Raw genomic sequence first — 18230 nt, 5'->3', positions numbered from 1 at the left:
TAAAAACCTACAAAATGTGGCCAATATATTGAAGAAGTTATCGTAGGACACCTCTTCACATGACAACATACTTTTTGCCTGAGATCCATGAAAGTAGGACATACATATGAAATCAATATTACCGTTTACAGTTGAATCAATGGAAAAATGTGTGTGTATATATATATATATATATATATATATATATATATATATGGCCATTCTTCGTGTTTACAATTAATTGTGCCGCAATTGCTGGTATTCCGGTGATTGATATCTTGCATCTCCAGCTACAACCGTAGGTTGCAGTGCTCACCATTCAAACCTGAGCAAGCCAGTAAACAGAAACAACTCGAGTGCTAGACATAAAATTACTTCAGAAGAAACAACGGTGAAAGGAGAATGAAACTCACAGTGACAGTCAAATCCCAATGGCATCCAGAAGCTGAGAGTGCTGCGATACAGAAACTAAAGTATTGGCAACTATGGCACCACTAGCTGCCACCGCTGGGACACCGATCCCCGGAAATGTTGAGTCACCACAACAAAAGAGCTGCGGAATAGGCGTCGAATGGCCAGGGAAAGTGGCTTCTCCAGCTTTTATAGCTGGTCCATACGTTCCTCTGTTCCTCCTGAGGAATCTCTGGTGTGTCAATGGCGTTCCAACTAATTTTACATCACATTTCTCACGGCTAAATCCAGGGCCAAGAGCACGCTCCACTGCTCTCCACATCACCTGCGACCACAAAAACATTTCTCAGTCCGCGGAAAATCACGAGGACTTTTAATTTCACGTGAAGCAACATATCTGAGGAGATTATCGGTCATGAATTCACCAAAAGAGACGGTATAACAACGGTTACATGTCAGATTGCAAGAACTTAAAGCAATGCATTCCACATGTGCATGGATTCAAAAGCAGATAGAATGACAAATTCACTTTGTCCTTTGCCTTTGGTTTAAATTATTTTTAAACCTACTGGAAACTGTGAGTTGCTCAACTAATAAATATAGATGAAGGATGTGATGTCTTGCTGATCCTACTTGACGATAAACGGAAGCACTTAAACTAGCATCAAACAAACAAAATGACACTGCAATTTCAATATGTTTGTCTGAGCAGCACAAAAGTTGCTGATTAATTCATTAATGAATTCTCAATGTCCTTTTTATATGAACTCCAAATGGAAGTTTGACACGAGACAATAGAATAAAAGAAAGAATCAGTAAATACAGGCATACATGAAAGAAACATATGCTATGGAAGTCACCTGTCAAAAAATGTTGATAAACTGACATTGTTTGACTACCTAAAGTGATATAAAAGCAAAAAATAAAAATAAAAAGGTAACACCAATAGTGTAGTTATTGTCTACCTCTGATCTCTCTTCCTTTAGTTTTCGATATTCCATGCTTCTACGGTCGAGCCCTTCCCACAAGCTATAGGGTTCTGTACCAGGCGTATAAGCATGCAAGACATGCTTTCCAGGAGGTGCCAATCCTTTACCATGAACACTTGGAACCGAAATTAATACTACATTCTGATCAGCATCCACACCCCTGCTCCAATCATTAACAACTATGTGATGGATCCCTAGGTCTTCCGAAATATTCTGTCAAATACTTAAGGTTAGTCATTCCCCATAATGGACAAGTATATAAGACTGCTAATAATATAAAAAAGAGATTTGTCTGTTGACAATTATGCAAAAAAGTTAATTCACTCTTAGGATACACCCACATGGTATAGTTTATTGCAATGACATGATGGAAATAAATGGAATAACAAAAACATTGTGCTTGTTTGCTTGTATAATTTCATCTAATCACAATTGTATTAATAGTCATCCCAAGAAAAAGAAGAAAAAAGATAAATTCTTGCTCTGCCCCCGCCAATAATCATCATTCCAGTTCCATAATAGAAATTAATGTAAACGGGCATCTCTGAATGCAAAGAATACAAGAACTTATGTTTGACAAACAACAAAGACCTACAAACGATAATACAGGGAACACAATGATTTCGTCTTTTTAATTGACAAATGAAAAATGCTTTTCTCACTATTGCTTTGGTAACATTCTCATCTGGTCTTATATGGAAAAAGTATATGCTGAAGCCAAGGAATAGAGAAATTCAGACAGCAGATCCTGTTTAGTGTTTATCAAATGCACTAAAATTTGATATTTATGGTGAATTATATTCGAAAAGCAATGTAATTATAAAGGTAAATAATAGTTTACCAAAAAATAACAGACGTCTACATGAATCTTTCATCAGCTGACCTGTGCATCAAATCCCAAATGAAGATGCATGAATGATTCACACCGAGGGGTTGCTTCAACTTGTTCTTTGTAAGTATTTGGGACAACATCTGGAGGAAGTAAATTGAGTGTATCCCACATAGATGCATTGCTAACAACGGCTTTCTTGGCACGTACAAACTGGAAACAAAAAGTACATGTAGATAGACTTGTTGATAGTCTCTTCAATTCTCACTTCCAGAAGAGAGAAAACATATATCAAGACCTACATAAAGTGATCACAAGTACTTACGTGTCCACTACTTAATTTAACACCCGTGGCTCGACCATTTTCAACCACAATTTTGTCAACATGACTGCCAAGTGCTAGTCTTCCACCATATTTCTTCAATCCTTGAACAAGAGCATCTACTACAGCCCCACTTCCCTTCAGTGGGTACTCGAGCACACATCCTGGCTTATACCATTCAGCAAACATATAAACCTGTAAATTTCAAAAAAGCAAAATATATATTAAAAAAAAAGAGAAATAGGCCCTGTAGATGCAAAGACAGGCAATGAAAATTGGAAAGATTGAACACGATTGTTGACTATTCTCAGTGGTTCAGAGAAAAAGGCTGCCTATGTATAGTTTATGCATTCAACGGTCTTAATTGTGCTATCTTTGCAATATGTGAAATTGAAACCTCAGATACAGTCAATTCCAATCGATCAAGATTAAGAAGGCTGCTTAAGTTGGAAAATGGTTCTTAATAAGCACAGTCCACTGTCAATCTGTAAATTTACAGTCTTTCACACAATTCAGAAACTTACAGACAATGAAAAATCATATCACCACACAAATCCTCATAAGGTAAACAGAAATGGACTTACAATTTCTGCTGATATTATGCCATCCGATTTAACTCCTGCAAGTAGAAAGCATAGCAGATCCACCCAATTTCGAACAAAAGGATGTTTCAGCTCAAGAGAATCAATTATCTCTGAGAAGGGTCTCAAAAGTTTTGTAGCACCTAGAGCTCCTTGAGGCCCCATTTGGATAAATGATTTCAAGAGAGATGGAGCATATCTTGCTGCTGCAGTGGAAACAACGCCCCAATCCCCTCGAATAGAAAGAGGAGGTAGAGCCATTGCAGCTGCAGACATTGGAAGAACTGCTTCCTGCAGTGTTATTTTGTAAAACATTTAAAACATCTGGGATAAAAAAATAGTAAGGAATATTTATGCTTCAGTAAAGAAATGCTAAAGTATACAAAATGAACTTGATCAATGAAATTCTGCATGTGCAACTAAAATGCATTTAGTAGCAGTCATACACCAAAAAATGGGTAGTGAGAAAGGCAGGAGATTAATGATCACAGGTGAAATTTTATAAGTTTCCCTAAGCTAAGATTGGGTCTCGTATCTGAGTATACATTAGATTCTGATGTAGTATTGCATGAGCAGCTGGCATGGGGAGTTTTAAGGAAAGCTACTTGAACTTGAACAGAAGATTGGGAAATTTTGGTTTTCAACTCAACCTTAGTTGAGACCATAATGGCATATTTCTTTAGGTACGCTAAGCTGAATAACCACGCAGAGAGTTCCCACATATACTTCTCAGGTTCACAACCTATCATAGAAACAATACACAAGCTCATATGCAAGCATAAATATATTTATATTCCACATAAGTAGGTGTCTACAACGTTATATAAAGTATGCAGACTATATACTTTCCATATACATATACATTTAAGTGTATCTAACCAAGTCAATTTAAGACATCACAAAGAAAAGTTAACCAGAACTCATCTAAAGAAGACAATCTTCCATATTAAAAATATAAAAAGTTAAGAGACTGGCCGAGTTCCTTATGCAATAACAGTGCAAAATATCTCACAAGCAATCATCTTATAATTACACTTTCGACAAGCAATTCTTGGCTACCTAGTTCTTATAGCTTTTCAGTGGATTGAGATATGATATAAAACTATACAGCCAAAAGATTCAGCAGTGATAAACTCAGGTAATTGGTTCTAGGTTATGTCCATTGAAGTATTTTCAGCTGCATAAAATTGTAAAATTAATAGTCGAGGAAACATTAAAAGTTCAATTAACAATCACATGCACAGGTTCATTATGGTGTGCGGTTTTTCCTTTACAAGTGAATAACACCACTAATCGAGAGTTTGATGCCAGATGAATCTGACGAGATTAGTATTTAATAAGGACAACATATATCATCCAAATAGGTGCTATGGGAAAAGATATATGCAAAGGAATTTATTGTTCACACTCACAAGAAGCTTTTTCCACTCATGAACAGCATCAAGACTAACAAACGTCTCTAGGTCCTGTAAAGAAATAATCAATCATCAGGTATCTGAAACTGCTACACTGCTCAATGAACTTTAGTGCAAAGGAAAATTTAAACTTCATAGATGAAGGAAAACCTTTACTGTATCACCATGATTGTGTAAAAAAACTTTACAATTCATGAAAAAAAAAAAATTATATGGCACCATATATAGAATAATAAACTGAGATTCTCTAACAGGATGGAATTAGATCATTGGCTGTCCATAAGTCCAGTGAAATGACTTATTTTATCACATGGCAAATCTATATTTCAGCTGTTCCATGATTATTCTTGTAATTGAAGTTTTATTTTGCCTAGAACAATCTATACCAACTTGCTGCAAGCACAATACATGTGACTGGCACATACCTTCACTGTGCCATGACATATATGCTAGTAAAATTAAAGGGGAAGGATGAAGAAAAGGGGGAAATCTTGGTTCAGGTCTCCTCATCGAGGTGTGTGTTTAGTAAACAAATGACATTTTCTTAAAAAAAGAAAGATGATGCTATAAGATTGCCAAGCTGTGCCAACACATATCCCAACAAAACATTGGCATACTGTTTTAGATAGAAAGATTGACGTTATTACTTGAGCTTATGCTTCTCGACAAAGGATTTAATCCTCATGTGGAGCCATTGCTCCACCATCCTTATAAATGAAGTCATCTCTTCACCATCACAAAAGAACACTAGTTCGAGTCTTCCTCTATCTTTGTCAGAACACAAATCTCGAAAGAAGTCCAAGCATGCTTGCCATGCTAACCCCACTTAAGGACTCACTAATTAAACAAGTTCAATCATGATAATTACATGGACCCCACTTAAAATTGACAATCAGATTTTTACACTGGTTTTGCACAGATTAACCATCAGATCAGGTCGAAATATGGTTACCATATGAGTTCCACTGAGAATCGATGTGTCCAACTTCGATTACCATGTGGGACTTACATAGGGCTGACCATCGTATCAGGCCCAAGCATGGTTACTGTAGAAGTCCTAATTATGGTTAAGCCAGAATCAGATTCGAGAATGACTTAATTGTGGGTCCCACTAATCAGCCACAGGGCCTAGCTATTGTATTATGTGGATCGGATCCATCTGAGAATGGTTATTGTATAAGTCCTAATTATAGTTAAGCAATGAATCAGATTCCAGAATGACTTAATTGTGGGTTCCACTAATTGGGCACAAGCCTGGCTATTGTATTGTGTGGATCCAGTTATTTCTGTCATGGTCACACCTAGAATTGCCCATCTGATTAGATCCAAGTACTATTGCAGCTTCAGCCCTACTCATATAAACCAGTGGTGTAGGTTAACTATGATTATTGTGTGCATCACACACATTTGTTTCATCAAAATCTTGATCTGGTTCATTGTACTTGATGTATATCCACATTGTCATTCATAGGGTAACACAGGGCAAAATTATCCCAAACACGTCAACATATAACTAGTAGAATATCCTCTTAGATTTTAATATTGGTTTTGATTGACCACAAAATTCAGAAAATATTTATATTTCCTATCTGGTTAGTTAGTTCAAGAAGTTCTTAGAGAAAATTTTAGTAAATCACTACAAGCATATTTATGAGAATGTAATACTTCCTACAGCCATTTGGTCAAACACTTGTCAAAGACCAACAAATTCAACAAGAATAGATGATTAAATTATATTTTTTTCAGAAATAATTAGTGTGAGGATTTTTGGAATATAATTTGGTCACATTAAAAGGGTTGATTGGTGTTGAAAAAGGCATAATAAATTAAAGTGTGTTTGACAAAGTGGTTTTATTGAAGTTCTGCCATAGAAAATTCTGATTGCAACCACAGCATGTACAGTTACATATGGTGGACGTCTATTCGAGCATGTACTCAGAAAAGGTCAAACACACAAATCAAAGAACCTATTTAGTACAGATTTATTTATACATCAAAGGTTGGATTATTGGTTGCATAATGTATAGATCTGTGTCAAGCTTATATTCAGCAGGTTTTTTTAAAAAAGAAATGGCAGACTAAATTTTTTGCAACCACTAAATAATCTTTGATATCTTATATAGCTTCATGACAAACAACTGTCGATGCATGTTGTTTTTCAAGAGTTGGATTATGATTTTTATATTAAGCTAGATTTGTAATGCAGTCAGAACAAGGATGATTCTGGCAAAACCATAACAAAAATGAAATTATATAGTTAATATATAAAATCAGAGTCTTGAACTCTTGATCACCTTAAGAAACTCTGTAGGCCCAATCCGTGACAAGAATTCACCTTCAGGAACGTAAACCATCCATGAGTCGTAAGTTGCACATGGAACTGGCTCTCCCAGTGCATCAAGAACCTAAAGTTTATCAAAAGCAAATCAATGACTCATAAGTTGCACATGGAACTGCATCTCCTATTGCATTGAGAACCTGAAGTTTATAAAAAAAAAAATCAATGTTATGCTTTAAAAAAATTGTATATCACTTAGAAAAGAACCTGAGGTTTATGTTCAACATCAATCACAAGATAAATTTAGTAAAAAGTCCAATTGTTATACATAGGAAGCAAGCATGAAAGTATATAACTAACCATAGATAGATTTTTGTCTGAAAGATAAAGGAAATATAGTTATTCAACAAAACAAGCAAAAATTGCTCCAAGACTAAACTCCTGAAACTGCTTCTCAAATAACAAGATATTACCGTCACATATGATTATGCAATCAACAGATGCATTGACTAAACTATTGCTTTTGCTCAACTACCTAGTTCATATGCAGATTATGGTGATAGCAGAAGATGCTACCATGCATTCCCTATCTAAGTTTATAATTAATACATAGTTGCATTTGTTTCAGATGTTGACTAACCCATCTAATACCAAACAGAGAGCTTTGGATGACCACATTGTGCACTATTTTTTTTTGCTTCAAGAAAAGATCTATTTGATAGACAGATATCTACATATGACATCAGGAATAACCTGTGAAAGAGGATTAGCTTGAGGTCCTCTTGACTGAAATCCCGAGAATAAAGATGGTCCTGAATCAAATTTATACCCCTTCACTTCAAATGAATGAGCAGCACCTCCAGGAAGATCATGACTTTCTAAGACAAGAACATCCTGCTGATATCTAGCTAAAAGACCAGCACAACATAATCCACCAATACCGCTTCCGATAACAACTACATCTGCTTCCAGCTTCCCTGAGCGACACATAATGATTAGAAGAAATTTTCAGTGGAACAGTAATCTAAGAAGTCAATATGGTGACAATAAATTAGGTTTGTAAATTGAAATGCTAGACCAAAGTATTCAAAGGATATATTGTCTAATGGAATAATTGTTTCTGCAACTCCAGTGCACATATCGCTAGCTTTCCCAACTAAAATTACCATCACTGAAGTCTTTACCATGTAAAAAAACTCAATCGGGTGTCATATTATTACAGCATGATTACCTGATTAGATGTAATTATTCCTTAAAACGAGTAAACAAGAAATGTAGTTTCCAATGATGAAGTATTGGAAGTAAAGAATTTCCAGTTTCAATGTCATTGTTATTGGTTCATTCCTTGTTGGCGGACTAAAACTATGTTGAAATTAAAACACATGCAAGCACAGACCTGAAAATATGAGGAAACGACTATATGATCAACATGAGGATGCCCTTTTGTATCACAATAATCATGTACATATTTGGAAGCAGTGAAGAAGTTCCTAGATTTTCATGTAGTGAACATTAAAAATCATCAAGAAATCAGCAGATTCAATCATGGCAGAAGAGCTAGCTCCAATCCACTGACTCACTGGTCGGTCCACCGATCCAGTGATGCAAGACTTGGCCACATCACTGCCTGATACAGATCTAGTAACTGTGTTTTTGTATTTGTGTTTGTATTATGTCTCTTCGGAGACATCCGATAACATGTTTTTGTATTGTTTCCAAAAAAAAAGTCTTCTAAGGTTTTTCCTTCTCCCTCCTCACACCACTGATCACTAATTCTATTTGGGCTAGTGCATCCAAATTCTTCTTGAATTTCTATTTTCTAGTCGGTGACAAGTTAATAGACACAGTATTGTTTCCTATTCTGTGGCCACGAGGAAACAATGATGCAAGGAACGTGACCGATCCACATCCGGTTCTTCACGTTCCACGACGGTGAGGAACATCATGATTCGCGGCAAGAACCCCTCGATTTGAGCAGATGACGAACTAACCTACTTCACTCTCACCTGACCAAGAAACAAGTGCCGAAAGGATAACGCTCCAGACCAACGCCCAAACATTAGGTGAGATAGGGATGGGAAGAACATTAGCGCAACATCAGTAGCTGGAACCCCTCGATTCGAGCACATCACCAACTACCTGACATGACAACAGCCTCACTTGACCAAGCAACAGGAACCGACATGACAACGCTGCAGCAATTCTTGATGAACAAGGAACGAATGCCCAAACATTACGTGAGATAGGGGGGGGAAGAGGCGGCACCCGGAAAGGGATTCCTCGATTCGGAGGTGGGCCGGCCGCTGGCGGTGAGCGGCTGCTGGCCAACGGAGCCTCGAGCCACGACCTGCCTCTTCCTCCCCCGCCGGGATCCGAGTCGAGAACGGAGCAGCGCCTTCGCGTGGGACGAGGGGTAACCGCAGAGACCGAGCCCTAGAGACGCCATGGACGATCAGGGGACGAGTCGAGGAGAAGGAGGAGGCGGACGACGAAGCGACGAGGGGAAAAGAGGAGGCAGCAGAGAGAGACAGAGGCGCGAAACGGGAAGAACGAACTCATAAGCTTCCCCGACTTAAACCGCACTTTAGACGGAGGGGTAGGTCCCACCTGGCCATGCCGTCTATTGATCGCCACGCCAACAGGTACAATTTCGGGTACAACCATTTCGGAGGACCGGCCCGGGAGCGCGCGCTCGACCATATCGCGTGTCACGGGCCGCGAAGCCGCCACGCCTCTCGTGTCCGCGACCACTTTGTCCTACGCCGAAAACGCACTGCCTACTAAATGCTCCGTGACTCTCTCACTGACCTGGTTTGCGGGACCCGTGTGCTCTGGGCCCAGCGATTCGGTACATCAGAGGGCCAAATTTCCGGGGACGGGTGTTTGGAATGATCCTCACATTTTTCCGTCTAATTTTATTAGCATATAATTCTCACAAATATGTATTATTTGATTCTCTCAGCAGATATGTTTGAATGAAATTAGTCAATTTTTTGATTATATAATACTTTTAAAATATATATTTATTTATTATAATCGATTAACTTTGGTCATTTTTTATATATAAAGAAAAAAACATATATATATAGAGAGAGAGAGAGAAATTTAATTTTCTAAGAAATGTGTATGTTATATCAAATGGTTCGTCAATACATTTTTTCATTAAATTAAATATTAAATTAATTTATTTTATCGATCAATTATCTACGTATTGAATTGTACCCAACATATCGAGATACATGAAGCATTATCAATGTATCACCCATATTAAATGGTATATTGTGATACGATAAGTTATGATTGAGATATGAAATATTTGAATTAATGAGAAAAATAATTTGATGACACTTCAAATGATGCTATGAAAGCAAATATGGCCACATTATTGTTGATTTATTAGGCCAAGTAATTACTATTACCAGTGATTAGAATGTGATCTAAGGAAGAGCATTCCAAATTGCCTCATTCCCTTCACCGCATTTGGTGTGGACTTCCACCATCCTATCGACCGGCTTGCAGACTCCACTACATGTCCAATCGAATGATGCAATGCAAATATCCCCACTTTGTATCTTCCATTCACAATCTACAAAAATATATGGCATCCATCATTAAAGTCAACAATAATCCCATATATATACATTCTATTAATCAACTTTTTAGAGCATAAAGAATTTAAATATGTTAGTATAGATTTTTTTATTTTTTAACTAAAATCAATTTTTTTAGAGTATAAAGAATTTAAAGATAATGAATGAAAAATTCTTTAATATTTATGTGAGCGAATATACAAAAGACTTTGCATTCGTATTTACATTACATTGTTATGTAAAGCCATAATAATAAAGTCATTTTGTATAACAATAAAACCTAAATATTTTTTTATTAGAATAAAAAGTAAAATCTTAATACAATTTTGATACTAAAAATGGATGCAATTAAATATTAGTGCAATGTTGTATTTCACATCTATTAAAACTAATAGACAAGAATAAAGCATATGTTGTTTAGTTGATTATTTCATGGATTGTTGTTTGGGGTGTGTGTGTATATATACACGTATAAAAATACCAGGAGGTGTTCCACAACACATTCCTCGTTCATCGATGTGCTCAACTTCCAAGCCAATCAGCCACGAACCTAAGGATACATCCTCGTTTGCATACTTGTGAAGTATTGGCCTACAAAATAGAGAGATTAATGACTCACCACCACATATAAGATAGTATAATATTTACATGAATATACTATAATATAAGTTATACATAAAACATTTGAGATCATATTATTTAGAATGGACTTAAACCATTTTGGTTCGGGTAGTTTCAATTTTTTTTTTTTCGGTCGATCTTTCGACTCATCTAATTAATTCATCCTAATTATTAAAGTTTATGTATTTTTTTGTTAGTGCATTAATTTCAAATTATGAAGTAATTTTCTGTAAAAATTTCTGAATTTTTGACATAAGAAAATGATTAACTAAATATTTCTTCCACTAATTAATTTTGTGCATCTAATTTTTTTTCTTTGTTGCTCTTTTGCAAATATAAGATATTATAATATTTACATGAATATACTATAATATAAGTTAGACATAAATATTTAAGATCATATTATTTAGAATGGACTTAACCTTTTTGGTTCGTTTTCAATCTTTTTTTCGGTTGATCTTTAGACTCATCTAATTAATTCTTCATAATTATTAAATTTTATATTTATTTATTGTCAGTACATTAATTTCAAATTATGAAGCAATTTTACATAATAAAACAAATAACTAAATATTTCTTCTACTAATTCATTTTGTGCATCTAATTTCTTTTCTCCTCTTTTCTTTATTATTCTTTCGCAAATATATAGTAGATTATTTAGATATGTATGTATCAAGAATATAGGAGATTTAAACTTACGCATTTGTGGAGATATATAAAGCAAGATCTTTGGAGATGGCATAGATTTGGCCAGTGGCATGTCTAAAGTACTTGTTCCCTTCCTCTCCAAACTTCCAAAACTCTGGTTCATGATACTTGGCATCCCTAGAGAAAGAAAAGAAGACATGAGATAGCTTTGCACAAAATCATATGTAGCATATCATGACAAACACAACCTCGATCTTACTTTTGGAACAAAACTTGATCGGATTTCATGCATCCAATGTATACTCTTGGTGTGGTTCGATGTGGAGCAAGGGTTGCGATAAGCATTCCTGAAATAATATAACTCACATAAGTCGTAAAAGAACAATCTTAAGACTTATGATCATATGAATTTAAATAATCGATCGACAATGAAACTTTTAGAATGATGACATATATAAAAGTGATGAGAATATTAAGGTAAATATATAAAAATTTGTTTAGAATCGATTTATGTCGGAAGAAAAGAATAAACTAATGCTTAATTTATTTATCTCTTACTGAGATGAAAATATTATGTTACACATATAGAATTTTAGGAAAGATTAAAAAAATATACATGTGAATAATTAGACCTAAATCCGATAAGAAATATTTTAAGATGACTTATAGGCGAAGATATGATATAAGTGGTACAAAAATAGGTTTAGAAAAGAATATTTTACTAAATATTATAAATAATATATATTTTTAGTTTAAATAAAAAATTTTTTGTATACTAAAAAAATCTAAATATTAATTCCAATTAGTTGAAATAGTATGACTTATTATTGTTATAAATTAGTGTTGATGGAATGAATTTATTGAGCTTTGTAAATTATTGGTTAATTTATATGTGAAAAAACAAATATAATATATAATTAAATATTCTAAAAAGACCTATAGATGAATAGAAAGATAAAAATTATAATATATATGTATATATATATTCATTTAACTAAGAATATTATTTTCTATAGAGTTCGATGATGAAAAATTAACATATACAGTTATCATTATTATTTTATGGCGTCGTTAATTAAGAGCTTAATCCGTATTTATTGGTGATGGAATTATATATGGTGAGAGCTGACCGAGATTGACATGCACGTCATCGTCAACCTTGGCGTAGAAATCGGCGTCCCACGTGGCTACCGCCGTCGCGATGAACACCTTGGTCTTCGTGGAGAGCTCATGGTATCCTTCCAAGTGCTCCAGCCTCAGGAAGTCCTTCGTCTTTGCGTCTTCTTCGTCGATCGCCCGATCAAGAGCTCCTCCGGGCGTGGCACTGCGGCCGATCACGAACCGCACGACCACGCCCTTCTCCTCTTCCAATCTCCTCAGCTTCGATCCTGCAGAAGGAACAGAACGGTACTCCTCGTCCGCTGAGCATCGAAACGAAGAAAGGGAGAAGAAGCCTTGTCTCTACGACCTCTCGGCATCCATGTCGCTCGAACCGATTCCCGCCGCTTCTTGCTGCTGAAAGCGGTGTTGATTCCGACGACGACGAACGCCTTCTTCGGGCCTCGTCCGAGGCTGTTCGTCCTCGCTGCTGCCAGTTCCGTCTCCAACGATGCGACGAACTTTTCCAAGGACCTTGAGATGGATGGATAGAGAGAGGTCGAATTGAGACGAGCAAAGCGGATCATGGCGGGGAGTCCGTGAGAAGTGCGCTCACCGGATTGCTCGACGGGTGTTCGATACTTCCCTCCTTATGTCTCTCGGATTGGGTTCGCCTAATCTCTACGAACACACGTAGCAATGGGTGAGCTTAACGTCGAGTCGGGAGGGGGTTAACAGGAAGCATTGCGTACGCGGTTGCGCTCGCAGTCCTGCGCGGAGTTGGCGATGTTCGGATCGCAAGAAGAGGAAGCAGCTCTTGCTCTGTCATCCGATGGCAGGAAGTCGACTCCCCTGCTGAAGAGCACACCCAGGAGGAAGCAGGCCGCGCAGAGCAGGGCGGCCGCCCTCGCGCGTAGCGGCGGCCTGCCGCGTTGCTTCTTCTCCGACTGCTGCTGCGGCCTCTCGATGCCTGCCTTCATCGACCCAACCATCAACAACATTTCAAACCAGAGCAACGATGAGGAAGAAACAGCATGGCGATGTGAAGCGATTTCTACCATGATTTGCTTCTCTGCTGGCAGAGGTTGATGGACGCAAGTGCAAGAACCGATAAATGACAAGGTGTTTGAGAAAATGACACATGATAATAATTGGCAATGGCAATACTAAAATGAATGGGAATGGGATCATCTCGCAAGACATTTGTTGTGAGCTTGGCTCATGCTGTGTGTGTGAAATGGTGCAGAGTGTTGTATGGATTGGGGACTCTCAGATGTTACAGAACTTGTCACCAACCATTAGTTCAAGGATTCCATAAGCCAAAGCTATCATAAAACCACACTAACACAGTAAATTATTGTGCATGGCCTGCATAGCTCAAGGATTCCATAAGCCCTAAAGAACTTCCACTGATCCTATCTAAAGATTATGGGTTCAGATTCACCATTTGATAATATGAAGTTTGTCATCTTAAATCATGACACTTGACTTCTTTTAAGGGTTTGCAGTAACAAGCAATCAAAACCACCAGCTATCAGAACAACATCACTTTCTTGGAAATGTAGGTTTGCATTAGGGCTTAAATCTACAACCTTTAGTAGGTTGGTATCAGAAAGTAGATTCTTAGTTGCATGAAACTCCATTTTGATCCATCAAGAATTTAGAGTATCATGACACCTTCCTCTACATATTTCTCCAATCTGCATGTAAATCTCTTTTATCTTCTTGTCAGCATATCTTAGACAGAGTTTACCAAAGACAGACTGCATGAAGGATTGACAGACTTTGAGTTGCTTTCAGTGGTTTCTTTGTATAAATCACATGAGTAGAAAAACAAACTGTATTCTGATCACTGAATAATGTCAATTTTCTTTGTTGTTTGATTAAAGTAATATGAGATTAAAGGTCTACTACTCCACTCCCATTTTGCTTTTCTGGTGCAACTGAGACACAGCACTCTGCTGTGCTTTCCAACTGGTCATCCAACTTTAGTTCCTTCTCATCACTATAACATGTCATGGAAGGAAAACAAAGGTTAGTGGATGTTCCTAATGGGATTAGACCTAACTTGCTTTGAACACTCCTTTTATTGTGGGACAGTACTCAATTATTAAAGGAAGCAAAGCATGATAAAGAGCAGTATCATTCCACCACTAAGTTGGGTGCAGTGCTAAAAAGTTAGAGGAATAATTAGTAAGAGGGTATTGTGGACTTAATGGTTCTTTTAGAGTGGAATATTCTGAGCTTCCATGAGCTTTGAGGAGGTGAAGCTGCTGTAGTCTTCCTCGGCACAGGGCAGGTTGATGGCAGCAGAGTCTGCAGATGGATTGTATGAGTACCATCTGGACCAGTACAGGTAGTTGACGAAGTTGACGAGGCTGAGTGCTGCAAGGAGCCAATAGAAGAGGTCCAATCTGTCCTTGTCCAAGTTGTTGTCACTGAGCCACCCACTCCTGTGAGCTCCGGATGACACCTTGTTCACCAGGGAGACGAGGAGAGAGCTGAGGTAGAACCCAAATGAGTAGGAGCAGTAGGTCATGGCGGTGAGGAAGGACTGCATCCCGGCCATGGACTGCTCGTAGAAGAACTCGATGAGACCCACGGCTGTGAACATCTCCGAGACGCCGAATATGAGGAACTGTGGTGCGATCCAGAAGATGGAGAGTTGCTTGTCTGAGCCAACGGCAAGCTCTCGCCTCTTCTTCTCCACCAGCGCGGCTGAGACCATGGAGAACGTCACGGTGAAGAGGCCCAAGCCGATGCGCTGCAGCGAGGAGATGCCGGAGTCCGTCTTGGTGAACCTTCGAGCGAGCGGCACGAAGCCGATCTCGTAGAGGGGGACAAGGACGATGAGCATGAGGTAGGGGATGGCCTGCAGGGAAGCAGGGGGGATCTCGAATGCTTCGGTGACCTGAGTGTTCATGGCGCTTCCTTGTTGCACCGAGAAGGTCTGGAGCTGGGCCAGTATGGTGTTGAAGATGATGGTGCATGCAAATATCGGGATCACGGAGAGGATTATCTTCACCTGCTCGACTTGGGCGACCGTGCACAGCGTCCATGGGCTCTGCTTCCTGTCGGCCACTCCCTGGATCTGCATGCATGCTTTGTCCAAGAACCTGGAAATGGTTGGGACAAACTTGTCTCAGAATTCAATAGAACAAAGGATGGTGGACAAAGAATTCGAGCTAACCTGAACTTTTCGGTGTGGACGCTGCCTTGACGAAGCAGCTTAGTGTTGGGGGAAACTTGTTTTCTCTTGATGATTGCTGCCACAAGAACCTGCCACAAGTTCAACAGCTTAAGCGATCATGAATGGCTTGCCGATAGAACAGTGACAGGGAATTAACAGAGCTTACTCTTGCAATTGGGGTGAAAAGGGACCCCCGTGGGGGCTTGTTTCTGTAGTACAACATGCCACAGAACAAGCTAATGAGGCCGGCGGCCATGGTGGCGGCCGACAAACTGAAGCCGACATCCATTCCCGACCGAGTCTGGACCCAGACAAGAACTGTTAGAGCGATGAGTTCTCCGACGCAGAAGCTGAAGTATGCGGTGTTGAAGTACGTCGAGAGCTTCTTGGAGTGGTTGGGATCGTCCTTGGTGAACTGGTCAGCCCCATGAGAGATGATGTTGGGTTTGAGGCAGCCGCTCCCCAAGGCCACCAAGTAGAGTGCAGTGTAGAATACGAGTGCCTCGAATCCTTTGGCCTCCACGCAGCGATCGCCTCCTTCCGACATCATGTTGCAGTGAGGAGGCCTCAGTTGGGGGAGGTGTGCTTGCACCGTGAGCAGTAAGAAGCCCTGACATCGACAACAGAAAAAGCTTGTTCAGTTGGTTGTGTTTGGAACCTGAAACATGCAGTTGAAGTGAGAAGACATACCGAAAGCTCGACGAAGCCGAAAGCCAACATAGTGCGGAAGCTCCCAAGATAAGAGTCTGACAAGAATCCACCGAGCAGAGAGAGAAGGAACACAGTGCCTATGAAGTTGGTCACTATGTTTGCGGATTTGGATAGAGGGAAGTGCATGTCGTTGAACACATAGGTTATGAGGTTGTTGCCTACAGCTGCAATGGCCATCATCTCCAGTGCTTGAAGTCCTGCAGCAAAGAAAGAACAAAACTCGAGTATAGACAGATTAGATTAGATTAGATAGATAGAGAGATAGAGAGAGAGAGAGAGAGAGAGAGACCTAACAAGAAGGCAGCAGCACGCATGCCACCATGCTTGGTGGGCATGCAGGATCTGCCCTTCCAATCGAGGAAGACCACGGCATGCATGGATTCCTCACCGACGCTGTGCCTTGCTTGAGCATCCATGTCTTAGCTTCACAGGCACCGAGACGCTCTTCGGAGGCTTACAACCAAACTCAACCAAGAAAAGAGAAGGAGATGTCGTTCCCAACACAACCAGGGTAAATCCTAAACAGCTCGATTCCGCTATTTATATTGTTTACCAGAGAGGGCATCGTGGAGAGGAGAATGATGAGCTTGAAAACAGCCACTGGGTAGTGCTGCTCGCTAATCAAATTTTGTAATGTCATCTTTTGGTGGACATTCCAATAAGTTGGACCTTCCCACAAGCTAGTATAAGAGATGCAAGTACACAAAGACTGCATCTACTGCATGCAAGAATCAGCTGCTGGCTGTGCGGATATGGTGGTTACATGTACGTATAGCATCTACAGAGGGTCGAGGTGGTGGCAACAAAAAGGACGAGATGTAAAGCTTGATGTTGAAAATTGAGCCTGGTTAAGCTAAGTTTTCTCAAGGCAAGCGGAAAAGACATAAAAAAAGGTGTCTTCGCGGACATAATGGAGCATCGTGCATAAGGATCGACCATATTAGAGTAAACTAGCAATGGTGAATGCTATCCTGTCTCGTTCTCTTTCGGTTGGCAACTAAGGGTTCCTTGGCCAAAAAGTGAACGCCATGTTCTACTTCTTAAGTGCCACCAACTGGGTGATGTCACGTAAGTCTGTAGGGTTGGAAAGCCTAAGAGGGGGACACCATCATCAACCCTCCTCCACTGGAGCGTGGCGAAGTCGTCTCACCGATACGATTCATTGCCCGGTGCCCACTCGCGGGGTTGCGGTGCAACTTGAAAGGTCAAAAGGGCAACCATACCATCGTCATGGCTTCTGCTGCACTCCACAGCCGCTGGGTCGTCTCAGTCAGTGCACGATTTGGGACGTCGCCATCCCATCATCCAAAAGGGAGTTTAATGGTGATTTGTCCACGTGGTCGTGACTCGATCGCAAGTGAGTTGATCGAGGAATATGCTGGCGAGGGCAGCTGTCCCGGTCAAAATGATACCTCAAATTTTTTCTGTTGAATCGGAGTATTCCCGGGCAGCATGACTCCACAGGGTGATGGAGATGGAAAGTTGGAGCGGACACTCGCCTCTGGATTTTGTCTCCTTGTCCACAAGAACAGAACTTTTAAGAACGGACAACATAGGAATAGAAGATA

General features: G+C 39.3%; 3 protein-coding genes across 4 annotated transcripts; all 3 read right to left on the bottom strand.

Annotated features, from left to right (window-relative positions):
• LOC135587247 (prolycopene isomerase, chloroplastic-like) lies at positions 1-9358 on the bottom strand. Its single transcript, XM_065078418.1, has 10 exons — positions 9070-9358; positions 7558-7781; positions 6821-6931; positions 4524-4577; positions 3115-3402; positions 2534-2725; positions 2263-2421; positions 1356-1592; positions 393-715; positions 1-304 (listed from the first exon to the last, which is right to left on the bottom strand). The coding sequence occupies exons 1-9, from the start codon at positions 9248-9250 to the stop codon at positions 401-403; spliced, it is 1761 nt and encodes a 586-aa protein (XP_064934490.1). The 5' UTR covers positions 9251-9358; the 3' UTR covers positions 1-304; positions 393-400.
• Positions 9359-10143: 785 nt separating this feature from the next.
• LOC108953658 (probable beta-1,3-galactosyltransferase 8) lies at positions 10144-13621 on the bottom strand. 2 transcript variants are annotated; one of them, XM_065078417.1, is made up of 7 exons: positions 13378-13621; positions 13132-13295; positions 12794-13051; positions 11923-12010; positions 11715-11840; positions 10876-10985; positions 10144-10390 (listed from the first exon to the last, which is right to left on the bottom strand). In XM_065078417.1, exons 2-7 carry the CDS (start codon positions 13139-13141, stop codon positions 10242-10244), a joined length of 741 nt encoding a protein of 246 aa, XP_064934489.1. In that variant the 5' UTR covers positions 13142-13295; positions 13378-13621; the 3' UTR covers positions 10144-10241. The 2 variants fall into 2 exon arrangements, with proteins under 2 accessions (XP_064934489.1, XP_018686252.2); XM_018830707.2 differs by having other exon boundaries at positions 13132-13442; positions 13514-13597.
• Positions 13622-14660: 1039 nt separating this feature from the next.
• LOC103993519 (protein NRT1/ PTR FAMILY 4.4) lies at positions 14661-17319 on the bottom strand. Its single transcript, XM_009413610.3, has 5 exons — positions 16952-17319; positions 16642-16859; positions 16118-16561; positions 15952-16040; positions 14661-15877 (listed from the first exon to the last, which is right to left on the bottom strand). Exons 1-5 carry the CDS (start codon positions 17076-17078, stop codon positions 14986-14988), a joined length of 1770 nt encoding a protein of 589 aa, XP_009411885.2. The 5' UTR covers positions 17079-17319; the 3' UTR covers positions 14661-14985.
• Positions 17320-18230: the final 911 nt, after the last annotated feature.

This window comes from Musa acuminata, chromosome BXJ1-8, assembly GCF_036884655.1.
Source record: "Musa acuminata AAA Group cultivar baxijiao chromosome BXJ1-8, Cavendish_Baxijiao_AAA, whole genome shotgun sequence".
In the NCBI taxonomy this organism is placed as follows: domain Eukaryota; kingdom Viridiplantae; phylum Streptophyta; class Magnoliopsida; order Zingiberales; family Musaceae; genus Musa; species Musa acuminata.
Note: the sequence above shows the minus strand (reverse complement) of the source record. Positions and strands in the feature narration are given on the sequence as shown.